The following is a 12,262-nucleotide window of genomic DNA, read 5'->3' as shown; positions in this document are numbered from 1 at the left end:
CCAACTGCAGCTTGCCCAAGCCTGAGTCTAACTGAGCTGAGCCCTCAGCCACCAGCGAGTGCTTCCCTCCCACCACTGGATGCTGCGAGACGGAAAAGCTGGGAGGGTGGAAAAGGCAGAACAACCTACAGGATTAATTCAATGGCGGTAATTGAAAAGTCAAATAAAGAATGGCTGTGCATTAATCCCGGTAATTTAAACAAAGCTGTAAACCGTGAGCTTTCTCCAATGAAAACCGGTGAAGCACTAGCAGCTAAGCCTCAAGATGCAGAAATACCCTGAATATGAGGTGCAAGACATGCTTTCTGGCAAGCACGGCTCGATGAGTTAAGCTCCAAGCTAGTGACTTAATCCACCATTCAAGCTCCACGGGCCAGATCCTGGCAGCCGGAGGGCTGGGAGCAGCAGGGCTCGGTGTGTGGGCAGTGGTGTGGAGCTGCACCATGCCCCCGGTACCTGCCTTCCCTGGGGCCAGGAGGGGGTCCCTGGGCTGGCCCCCCTGCACAGGTCATGTCAGGATGAGGAAGGATGGAGATGCTCCAGCCGGAGCAGTGGGATGGGCCACGCTGCAATGTAGGACTGCTGTGGTTTCACCCTGCCAGCTCCCATGCCCCAGCAGCAGGATCGGGGAGAAAACTGGAAGGGTAAAAGCTGGAAAACTTGTGGGTTGAGATGAAAACAATTTAATAGGGAAAGCAAAAGAGGCATGCACAAGCAACGAAAAACAAGGAATTCTGCTTCGCACAGGCAGCAGGTGTTCAACCATCCCCAGGAGGGCAGGGCCTCATCCTGCATAGCAGTGACTTGGGAAGACAAACACCATCACTCCAAACCTCTCCTTCTGCCTTCTTCCCCCCCAGCCTCCTTCTTTTTCCCCTGACCATGATGTCATATGGTCTGGAATATCCCTTTGGTCAGTTTGGGTCACCTGTCCTGGCTATGTCTCCTCCCAGCCTCCCAGGCATTCCCAACTTCCTTGCCAGTGTGGCAGTATGAGAAGCAGAAAAGGCCTCGGCTCTGTGTAAGCTCTGCCCAGCAATAACAAAAACATCTCAACCCCATTATCAACCCCATGTTCAGCACAAATCTAAAACGTAGCCCCTTACCAGGCACTGTGAAGAAAGTTAGCTCTACCCCAGCCAAAACCAGCACAGGGCCCCACTGCTGCCTGGGACGCTCTTCCCGTAGGAGCAGGAAGGAGCAATGTATTTTTCTGGGACTATGGGAAATGTCTCCTCTACGGCAGGGCTAAGGGGCAGAGATTGGTCTGGCAGAAACCAAACTCATTCCCCAACGACACTGATCTGTTGTGGACTTAGGATGAGCAAAGCTGCCTTAATTACTAATCCAGGTAAAACATCCAGAGTCACTGAAATCCTCCTTCCACTGCATGAAGAGAGATGGGCTTAGATGAACTGGATCCTGATTGGGCTGAGATTTATGTCCCATCCATAAGCTTTGCACCAGGAACACACCGCTGGGGCCCAAGAAAACCCCTGTGTTTCCAACGGCCCCGCGTCGTGCCAAGACTCCCTCGCTCGCTGCCATTTGTTATCACAGCTGAGCCCCAAAATATCCCTGTCAGAAAGACGTCCGCTTCCAGTCCCAGCCAAGATCTGATAAGGATGGAGCATCTGGTCCCCATTAGAGGCTGCTTGCTCTGGTTTCTGGCTGTGCAGGAGGGGGCCCGAGTGCCATGGTGCTCCCACCAATCCCATCTGGTGAAAATTAGGGAAACGATAACATCAGGGGGCTGCGGGGGCGGGTGGGGGAGATGTTTTTGTTTTGCTTTGAAATCACATTCAACTCTTACACTGATGGAAGCTGAGATAACCTCCTCCAGCTTGTAGCCAGCCCAGCTCCAAGCAAACAGATGGGAAGGTCCTCTCCTGAGGGAGCATCTCCTTCCCACGTCCCTCCATGTAGACAACCTCAGTGTGTCCGTCCTCCAATGTGGTGTGATGGAGAGCCACTTCGGCATTCTTCTGAGGGTGGAAACCCAACTTTCACCCACCTCAGGCATGGCTTGTCCCTAGAAAGGCTGTGTTAGAAAGGCATGGGGTCATCCTTTGCCCAGGGTCTCCAGGGGTCAGGTGGGCATTGAGGCTCATGAGCTTGGGAAGCATCGAGAAGACCCACTTCATCCTAAACCCAAGACAAGGTCAATGTTTGTGTAAAAGCTCAGTGTTGGTTTAGCTCCATGGACTGAAAAGCTCAGAGGTTGGGGAGCAAGTGGAGAAAATAGCTTTTACTGCTGCAATAGGAGCATTTCCCTGCGGTTGAGGTGAGAGAGCTGGTGGCTGCAGGCCCCTGTGGGAGTTGCAGTGTCTTCAGGGACTCATCCTGAGCATCCCTGTCAGCAGGGCCATACCCTGGCCAACCACTTTGTCTGCTCACACTCCTGCCTGTGCTGCTCACAGCACATGTGGGGCCATGGTTGGTTCAGATTCACGGGTCTGTGCCAGCTCCAGCAGCTGCTTTCCAGTGGTGCACTGGAAGGGCCCCATTCTCCTCACCTCTCTCAGGGTTACACCTTGGGTCCAATTTGGGGTTTGTGTTTTGCATCCCCTCTCACATAATCTTTTCTCTCTCTCCCACCCAGCTTGTGACTGCCACCCTGTTGGTGCAGCCGGCAAGACCTGCAACCAGACCACAGGGCAGTGCCCATGCAAGGATGGCGTGACCGGCCTCACCTGCAACCGCTGTGCCAAGGGCTACCAGCAGAGCCGCTCACCCGTGGCCCCCTGCATCAGTGAGTGCCCCGCACTCTGCCTGGCACTCGGGGACCCCCACAAGCACCAGGACATGCTCCTTGGTCCCCCACCCCCATTGGATGGCTTGCAGTGGGTGGAGGCTCAGATAAGAGAGGGTCTGTCCTTATGGGTGTTCTCCAGGAGGTGGTTGAGGAGGATGGTGGGTCACTTTGTGGAGTGGCCTGTGCTTCACATTCCCTAGTGCAAGAGGCTCTGGAAGACCCCTTGGGTCAGTGCTTCCAGCTGGCTGAAACAGCTCTGCTGGGTCCCATCCTCTGCCACAGCAAGTGCTCTCCTCACGTCTGGGGCAGGGCCAGGGCCTGTGGGCAGCACAAGACCTTGTTTAAGTTGCAGTGGGTTTGAATTTGGCCTAAGTGGCAGAGGAACAACTTCCCACCCTGCTGCATTCACTGGGGCTGCTGGAGCAGTGGCAGTGCAGGTGAGCTGGTGGAGTTGGCTCCTCTCCCTCTCTTCTTCCCCAGATTTAGGGTTAGGACAGAATTTCCACCAGTTTTTATTGCCAAGACTTCTCAGAAAGTGTTGTCTTTGCCCACATTTATCCCAGTGCTGGGCAGCCTGGAGCATGCTGACATCAGGCAAGCATCTGTCCAATGTCTAAACTGAGTTCAGATGAGCTGAGCATCTGAGGAACATCCATCCCTGGAGCACACACCTCCACACAGCAACTTGGGGCTTGTGAGGGTTGCAGCATCTCAGCCTGTCCCAGTTTACTGAACTCACTTTGGACATCTCCAGGTCTGTTAGATGGCCTCTGATATTCAGATCAGACTCATCCCATCATCTTTCGTTTGTGAACCACAAAACCCCCTTCTAGTCCATTTTCAGAGGGCTTTTTCCCAGTTGTCACCCCTAGAGTTGGGGACCTCTTTCCTTAAGACACCTCTTCCTTTCTTTTCCAGAGATTCCTGCCATCAACCCCACCTCCCTAGTCACCAGCACAGAGGCACCTGCAGGTAAGTGCTCCATGTCCCTGGCCAAGTCCATGGCCCCAGCCCTGCCCAGAGACCCGGGGGCCCATCCCAACTCCTGTCCCTGGCACACCAGGGGGAAGGGCTGAGCTCTGGCAAACCATTTGGCAAAACATGAATAGTGAAAAATTTCAGTGAAAGTAGCGACTGAGATTTGAAATCCTATGTATTTCTGGAAAAGAGACAACTAAGATTGATGGACTTTCTTGGGAAAGGCCTTCTCCATCCTCTCCAAGGAGGAGGGCAAGGGATGCAACCCACTGGGGCCTTGCCATCCCTTGGCAGGTTACGGCAGGGGTTGTGGCACATGGCACCAGTGGCTTTATTCAACCTCCTTTTATTGGTGCCAGTGCCAGAGGTTTCTCCTCGGTGCCCTTTGCCTCTGCAGGGCCCCGGTGCTCTAGGAGGTGCTGGGGCACTGGATGTCTGGAGGTTATGAGCTGCAGGCAGGCTCCAGGGCCCGTGTGCTGGGGCACAGGCTGCCAGGTCTCCCCTGGGACATGGGTGACATGGAGCTCACCTCACCCGGGTCTGCAGGAGTGAAGGGTCTGGGTATGAGCTGCTCGTCCTGACTGCACAGGGTGATGGGACCATGGGGTGCTGGGGCAATGGGAGGATCAATGTCACTGCTGTGGTCACCCAGTGAGAAGGGACAGCTCCACTGAGGGGTTCAGGCTTTGCACAGGCGAGGGAAGCACTGCTGCCATGGTCCTTAGAGCTCCTGAAGAGCTTCTCTGGCCCCCCAGGCTGGAGCAAGGTTGGCATCTCCCTGCATGCTGCAGAGATGCATGCTGCATCCTGCAGAGGCTCAGCTGGGGCCGGGCACTGCTGGGATGGATGCTACCTGAATTGGTGGAACTCTTCCAGCCCAGCCATGGCCCAAGGTCCCACCAAAGTGCCCTGAGCTCCCTCATGTCTCAGCACACACCAGTAGAAGTGCTGTGCTGGCCCCTGCACCCTGTGCCACCATGGCAGGATGCATCCAGCAGAGTAAGGAGGGCTGTAGCAGGGATTTTCTCTCTCCCCTCCTCTCCTTTCACAGTCCCATCAGCACTGCAGTGTGGCTGTTCTCAGCCATCCCAATTCTATCCCTCTGTAGGGATTTCAAACCAGTGGAGGGGGAGAATCTATGTAAAGAAGCTGCCCCCTCCCTCCTCAGGCCACCCTTCTTCCTGCTGTCCCCATGACCTCAGTCTTCTCTCGCATACCAGTGTGGTGGAATAGCCATCCTGAACCATCCTCCACTCTGTCCCATGGCACATGGTCCTATGAAGAGAGCAGGGGCACCCCCATCTCCTCACACCCATATTTAATGAGCAGCTTCCCCCTGCCCTGGTCAGGGTACGTCTATCCCAGGGAAGCCTATGTGCTTCTCAGAGAGCCAGTTCTCTGTTTGTGACCTTCTCCCCAGCTCCCCTTCCCATGGCCACCTGGTGGAAAACACCAACAGCCTCTTCCCAGGCTGGTGTGTGCCTGGGATGTACTCCCCAGGCTTCTGGGAACATCTCCCAGCAAAACCCCTGCAGTCCTATGCATGCCCTCGGTGGCTGTAGGAGAGGGGCAGGGACAAGGTGTGTTGAAGGTGTGGAGTTCTGGGCCCCTCACTCAACTAGACCAACACTGAGGGGCTGGAGCGTGTCCAGAGGAGAGAACGGAGCTGGGGAAGGGGCTGGAGCACCAGGAGGGGCTGAGGGAGCTGGGGGGGCTCAGCCTGGAGAAAAGGAGGCTCAGGGGGGACCTTCTGGCTCTGCAACTCCCTGACAGGAGGGGGGAGCCGGGGGGGGGTTGGGCTCTGCTCCCAGGGAACAAGGGACAGGACAAGAGGAAAAGGCCTCAAGTTGTGCCAGGGAAGATTTATATTGGATATTGGGGAAAATTTCTTCCCTGAAATGGTAGACAGGCCCTGGCACAGCTGCCCAGGGCAGTGGTGGAGTCCCCATCCCTGGAAGTGTTCAAAAAGCAAGCAGATGTGACACTTCACGTATGGTTTAGTGGGCATGAGGGTATTTGGTCGAAGCTTGGACTTGATGATTTGGAGGTCTCTTCCAGCCTTAACAATTCTGTGATTCTATGGCAGGAGTAAAGCCTGTCAATGGGGGTGGAGAGGGGAGATGCACAGGAGGAGGTTGATAGCTCAGCTCCTTGCACATGGCTCAGACTGGGAGCACTGCACAGCCCAGCGCTCACCCAGCGCCCATGGGCACTGCCCAGCCCTCACAGCTCTACTCCACAGAGGCTCTGGAAAACAGGAGGTGTTTTCAGGACACAAGTTGAGCAGCCCTGCCTGGACCTGGCAGAGGTTTCACTCCACGCTGTGTCTTGCCCAACAGGAAGATGGTACCACTGCTGGGGGAGCTGGGTACCACTGCTGGGGGGGCTGTGTGGGACAGGGCAGACCACCACCACCTCTGCTCCTGCCTGCCCTGCCTACCCTGCCTGCTGTGAGGAGGGAGCTGGGAACACCAGGCTTTGGGAAAAGGAAAACACTGCGGAGAGGGAAAGGGGGATTGGAACAGTTTTATTGCCAACAGAGAGTTGTGTGGAGCAGAGTTAATCAAGGTGATTCCCCTCCAGTGCTTTATAAATAGGAACAGTCTCACAGTGATGTCTGAGCTGTTCAGCTGCGCAAAAATAAACCATGCTGGTGAAGAGCTGGGTTGTTTGCTTTGTTTTAGAGGAGCAGGTCTGCCTCAAACTGCCTCCAGTTTATCTGTGCGTTTGTTGGTTTAAGATTTCTGGCTTCTAGCTCAAATATCTTTAATGCAAAGTATTTGCCTCTGCCCAGGGCCTGTGCCACGGGGGGAGCAGGGCACAGGGATCATACTGCCCCTTCACTGGGGGGGTCAGAGGTGGGGGGTGATGCTGCCCTGCCCCACACTGCCTGGGTTACCCAACTCCAGTGTGCTTGTGCCACGGGCAGGGCTGGCCACAGCAGTGCATCCTGCCTGCTGCCTGCACCCTGCCTGCACCCTGCCTGCTTCCAGGACCTTGCCTGTACCCTGCACCCTGCCTACTGCCAGCACCTTGCTAGCACCCTGCCTATTGCCTGCACCCTGATGCCCCTCTGCCTCCATCCCTCTGCCCCAGGAGCCCTCAGCTCCCCCTAAGCAGGGCACTCCCCAAGGGGCCCTCAGCCCCTCAATGCCACGCAGTCCTCCCACCCCAGGCAGCCTCCAAGCCCCTTCTCCCCCCATTTCTCCACCTCCCACCCTGCCTCTGGCAGCAGGTGCCGGCTGCAGGAACAGGGGGACATTGTTTGGGGCTGCCGTGCTCAGGTGCTGGGCTTCCCCCCTCTCCCCATCCTCCTCCCTGCGGGGGTCCCATCCCTGGGTGTGCCCGGGCTTTTCACTGACATTGCCATCTTCTGCATCACTGTTCCCAGCCTTCTCCTGCCTTTCTGATCTTCCAAAGCCTTTGAGGTCCAGCTTTGATCTCTGTGCCTGAGTAGCTGACTGGCTTGGTGATGAAACGTCCTGGGTCCAGTTCTCATACTTTTTATTATTATTATCTCAAAATATTTTCCACTTAATGGAAAAAATAAATCCATGTTCCCCGTTAGCAGAATTAACAAAACTCGTGGAGCGCAAAACAGGGCTTTAAAGGAATTCAAAGTAAGCAGTAAAAGATTTGCAGCCATAACACCTAATTAAGTTACATCTCTCTTAAAACAAAATATTCCTTTTTTTTTCCCAAGGAGAGGAGAAGTAAACCAGATGTGCAAACTTGCCACCTCTCACACACACTCCCCCCGCAGGGAGCCAGCCCAGTGGCTTTGGTTGCCAGCAGCCTCCTCCCACTCTGTCCCTGTAGCATCTCCCAGGGACGCAGCAGTGTCAGGAATGGGGTTGTACCCCATCCCAGGGATGTCTCAGTCTCAGAGATCAGGCTGTAGCTTATTCCGAGGATCCATCCATACCTGAGATGGGGTTGTAGCATATTCCAGGGATACAGCAGTGTCAGGGGTGGGGCTGTAGTGGATCCCAGGGATGCAGCAGTGTCGGGGGTGGGGCTGTAGTGGATCCCAGGGATGCAGCAGCATTTTGGGTGCACTTGCAGGTGCACTTTCACACTCTGGGACTGGGTCAGGTCTCTGCTGTCCCCCAGCCCTTCCATGGGGCTCAGCTGCCCCATCCAGCTGCACAGACAATTCCCAGCCACAGCATCCATGTCTACCCCACACCCAGTGATGGAGGCCATGTTCTCGGGGGCAAGGAAGGGAAATGCTTCCAGTTAATGGACTTTTTTTCTCTTCCCAAGTTTCTTACATAAATGGAGCAGGAATTGATTTTACATTTGAGTAATATTCCTCAGCACAAAGCCATGGTTAAAAAAATCCCCAAACTAATCCCAAATTGTTAATTCCCAACCACATTTTCTGCCTCTTTTGGATCCCAGTGTTATGTTGTTAATCACCAGCAGGAGCCCAGGGCAGTTACTGGATTTCTTTCTGTTTTCCTTTTGTCCCCATCACCAAGGGGGGGAATGGCAGGTTGGCTGAGGCTGCCCCGCAGCCTGGTCCCACCACCCATCACCCTGCCAGCTGCAGGATGGGTTTTGTGCCCCTTTGCTTGGGGAGGAGAAGGTCTCCTGTCCTGACAGGTGCTCCCCAAAATAAGGTGGGAGCTCTCTTTTAGAGTCCCTTTCATGTAGCAGGAAGGGACGGAGCACTGTGTCAGGGGGTGGGCCTGTGGCACGTCTCGGGGGGATGCAACAGAGTCTGGGATGGGGCTGCAGCATATCCCAGGGAATATAGCAATGTCCAGGCTGAGGCTTTAGCACATCCCAGGGATGCAATGGTGTCTGGAATGGGGCTGTAGCATATCCCAGGGGATATAGCAGGCTGAGGCTGTAGCACTTCCCATGGATGCAGTGGATGAGGGCACCAAGCACTCCAGTGTGCTCAGCAGTCACCCTGCATGGGGAGGGCCTGAGTCCCTCTGCAGCTACCACTGCTCTCCCAGAGGATCCTGTGTCCTCTCCACAGCCACCACCGCTGTCCCAGGGGATGCAGCAGGGCCAAGGCAGCTCTGTCAGCCCAGGCAGAGGGGCAGTGTGGCAGCACGGGGGGAGCTGAGCTGCAAATCAGGGCTCACCCCCCTCTGCCAAGAATTAGCTTCGTGCTGCGCTGCTTCTGTCGCTAACAAATTTGGAACAGGCGGCACGAAGTCCCAAATAAAAAGGAGCTGGGCAGAGAGGAGAACAGCAGAGCCCAGGGGGAATTTGTGCTCCCGGGCTTCTTCCTTTCTTCATTTCTCCTCCTCCCCTTGGCACGGGGTGCTGTTATTCCCCGTCTTCCTCCAGACCCTCGCCTCCATCCCCAGTGATTGCTGTGGCAACCCACAAACAAAGACAGCTTCAGAGGCTGCTGGCTCCATCCCGGGACACGGGGCCAAGCCAGAGGGAGAACCTGAAAAAGGGAGAGAAAAGAAGAAAGATGGGTTTAGAAAAAAACATGCCATTTGGAAAGAGACAAATTGAGATGTTCAAAGGAAGATGGCAGGGGAAAGAAAGGAGAAGAACAGGGCTGCTTGGGGCAATTGTTGGGATCAAAGCCTTTGGGGAGAAGGAAAGAGGCATTCCCTGCCCTCCCTCTGCTTGAGATGCAAATCTGGAGGCTTTAGAAATGCACAGAAAAAAACCTCCCGGAGGACAGGAGCCTTGGGGGACAGCAGCAAGGGATGTGTGTGTGGTGGGGGACAGCCTGATGGCCTCCCCAGCCCTTCTGGAGCAGCCTGAGCAGGGGATGCCTGGGCAACAGGAGTGACCTGGTGGAGCAGAGCCACTTCCCTCTCCTGCCTCCTTCCCCCAGCCTGAGTCCCCTTCCTTGCTTATAGGAACCAAGGAGGCACAGGTCTCTGAAGGGGCTGCCCCTGAGGGTGCTTCTCACCACTCTGGCCCCTGAGGACTGAATTGTCCTGAGGATCACAACCCCCTTGGTCTGCTGTCAGAGCTGTGGGATTGGTGCCATATCCTCTCTTCCCACTCTCCTTGTCCATGGCCCCTGCCTGCTCTCCACGGTGGCCACCCTCACCCCACTTGCATTCCTCTCATCCATTCCTTTCTGCTCAACCCTCTTTTCTTCCCCTGCAGACTGTGACTCCTACTGCAAGCCAGCCAAGGGCAACTACAAGATTAACATGAAGAAGTACTGCAAGAAGGACTATGGTAAGGACCTCCAGCCTCCCTGGGTCATGCTGGGCTTTGCCCCAGAGGCAGACGAGGGCTGGCTGTGGGTGGGGCAGATGCAGGCACCCAGGGGATGGGGAACACTCTGTATGGAGAGGGATCTGCAAATTAGCCCTCCCAAAGTCATGGTGGATGAGGCGGGGGGTGCTGCTGGGGACAGGCAGTTCTCACCACCAAAGCTTCCTTTGTGGAGCAAGGCAAAGTATCCCCCATCACCACGCCTCCCCCTTTTTTCCCTCAGTGGTCCAGGTGAACATCCTAGAAATGGAGACGGTGGCCAACTGGGCCAAGTTCACCATCAACATCCTCTCTGTCTACAAGTGCCGCGACGAGCGGGTCAAGCGTGGCGACAACTTCTTGTGGATTCACCTGAAAGACCTGTCCTGCAAGTGCCCCAAGATCCAGATTAGCAAGAAGTACTTGGTCATGGGGATCAGTGAAAACTCCACCGACCGGCCTGGACTGATGGCCGACAAGAACAGCCTGGTCATCCAGTGGCGGGACGCCTGGACACGCCGCCTTCGGAAACTGCAACGACGGGAGAAGAAGGGGAAGTGTGTGAAGCCCTGAGGTGTTTCCACCCATCCTGTCCCCACCCTGTGCTCAGCCCCAGCCCGGCTGGGCACTGTCAGACTGCACCCACAGACTCTGTACATATATATAGTGTGAACAGACTCTCTGTCTATAGTGTATATTTTGGCAATGGTTTCCCTTTGTGTGTGCGTGTGCACGGCTGGGTGTGTGTGTCGGTCTTTTTCTCTAAGTATGTATTAAAAATAACGCAGTAATGACAAACCTTTAATGAGGAGCAAAGTGGAGCAAGGTCCTGTGGGTGCCTGTCTCTGGAAGGAGTTCGGAGGGGATTGGTGTCCATAGCACTCATTTTATAGGCTTTTATATTGCCTTTAACACAGTTGTCTTTGACCCAGTGTTGACATCTGAGTTGACAGCTCTCCCTTCTCCAGCATCCAGGGTATGACTCTTCCTCACTCTGAAAATGTGCTGCTGTCAGACCTCTGTCTGCCTTTCTCCTTGCCCAGGAGGAACAGGAGGTTGGAGTCTCCTGTCTTTCACCCAGATGTGCGTGCAGGGAGGCTGAGTGGAAACTATCCAGCCCTGCAGAGCCACCAGCCCCAGGAGCTCCACCAGGAAGGACAAATGAACTTTTGCAAGGCTTGACTCCTCAGTGACCTTGGATTCACATGGACCAGCACTGCTGGCTGGGGCTGGACCCATGCTGTTCTGCAGTGCCACAGGGAGGAGCCAGGCCCTGGCAGTGTGCTGCTGACCACCAGGGAGAAAGGGACAGACTTCTCAACCCCTCATTTTTACCTGTCCTGGGGCATAGTCCAGACAACCCAGTGGGAAAGACCTGAAGACACCCATTTTCCCCTCCCACATCCATCTGCTCCCCCTGAACCTGGGCTGAGCAGAGCCATCCTGTATCATCGGCCAGCCAGCCAGGTCTACACCCCTATATTCTCACCTGGTGCCAACTGACATAATTCCACCTGCTTCTGTCGAGATGACACCAAGTGATCATGTGCCTTGGTGTGCATCCTTCAGAGCTGGCCGGACTGTGTGCTCTCCTGGGAAGTATTTCTCTGGCCAAGGTTGTCCGAGGAGATGCACAAGGCAGAGGTGGCAGGAAGAGAGAAGAGCTTTCGTTGATCCACCTCTAGTCTTTTATATCTTCTTCACCATGTATAAGTCTCTGGTTAAACAGACACCAGTATCTTCCCATGTTGAGATTGTAGCAGTCTTGGCTTAATAAATATGAATAGAAATAGTAGGTGCTCTGACAATAGATATTCCTTTCCCTACAAACCTTGCCTCGGTTATTGAATGGCTCAGTGAGGTGTTGTAGCCCACATCACAGTCTTCCAGTTCTTTAGGATGAAGCTTTGCCCTTTTCAGACCACAGCAGCTTGTGTGGACTCCCCATCCCATGGGTGGTCTGGTGCTTCTGGGCTTCCCAGAGTGGTGCTGGAGCCTCCAACTGAAGAGACCGGTGGAGCACTGCTGGGTTTCAGGACAAGGAAGTTTGGGGAGTGAGGATTTAGGTCCTGGGAGATGTCTGTGTGGGCATGCAGGTGCATTGGTGAAGCTGCTGGAGATTCTGGAGGTGACCTTTCAGAGACGTGGAGGGCCTGCAGTGCCATCATTCAGGTCCTGTGGGTGCTGGGGTGCCTACACAGGGCACGGGCAGGCCAGAGACTGAGGGGAAATGGGTATGTGGGACCACATGGGCTTGGATGAGCTGGTCCTATCCACATTCCTAACACAGACCCTCCCATCCCTGGCTCCTCTTCTTTTGGTTGTCACAGACTATTG

The 12,262-nt window shown here is 55.0% G+C and overlaps 1 protein-coding gene across 1 annotated transcript in view; it reads left to right on the top strand.

Moving 5' to 3' along the window:
- The window catches only part of NTN3 (netrin 3), a 32,273-nt gene extending 20,553 nt beyond the window's left edge, over positions 1-11,720 (top strand). The window contains exons 4-7 of the mRNA XM_064672430.1: positions 2,603-2,752; positions 3,674-3,727; positions 9,833-9,907; positions 10,170-11,720. Of these exons, the coding sequence (XP_064528500.1) occupies positions 2,603-2,752; positions 3,674-3,727; positions 9,833-9,907; positions 10,170-10,498 (608 nt within the window). The 3' untranslated portion in view covers positions 10,499-11,720. The remainder of the gene's footprint in view (positions 1-2,602; positions 2,753-3,673; positions 3,728-9,832; positions 9,908-10,169) is intronic.
- The last annotated feature ends 542 nt before the right edge of the window (positions 11,721-12,262 follow it).

Source organism: Pseudopipra pipra, chromosome 16 (genome assembly GCF_036250125.1).
Source record: "Pseudopipra pipra isolate bDixPip1 chromosome 16, bDixPip1.hap1, whole genome shotgun sequence".
Classification (NCBI taxonomy): Eukaryota; Metazoa; Chordata; class Aves; order Passeriformes; family Pipridae; genus Pseudopipra; species Pseudopipra pipra.
Note: the sequence above shows the minus strand (reverse complement) of the source record. Positions and strands in the feature narration are given on the sequence as shown.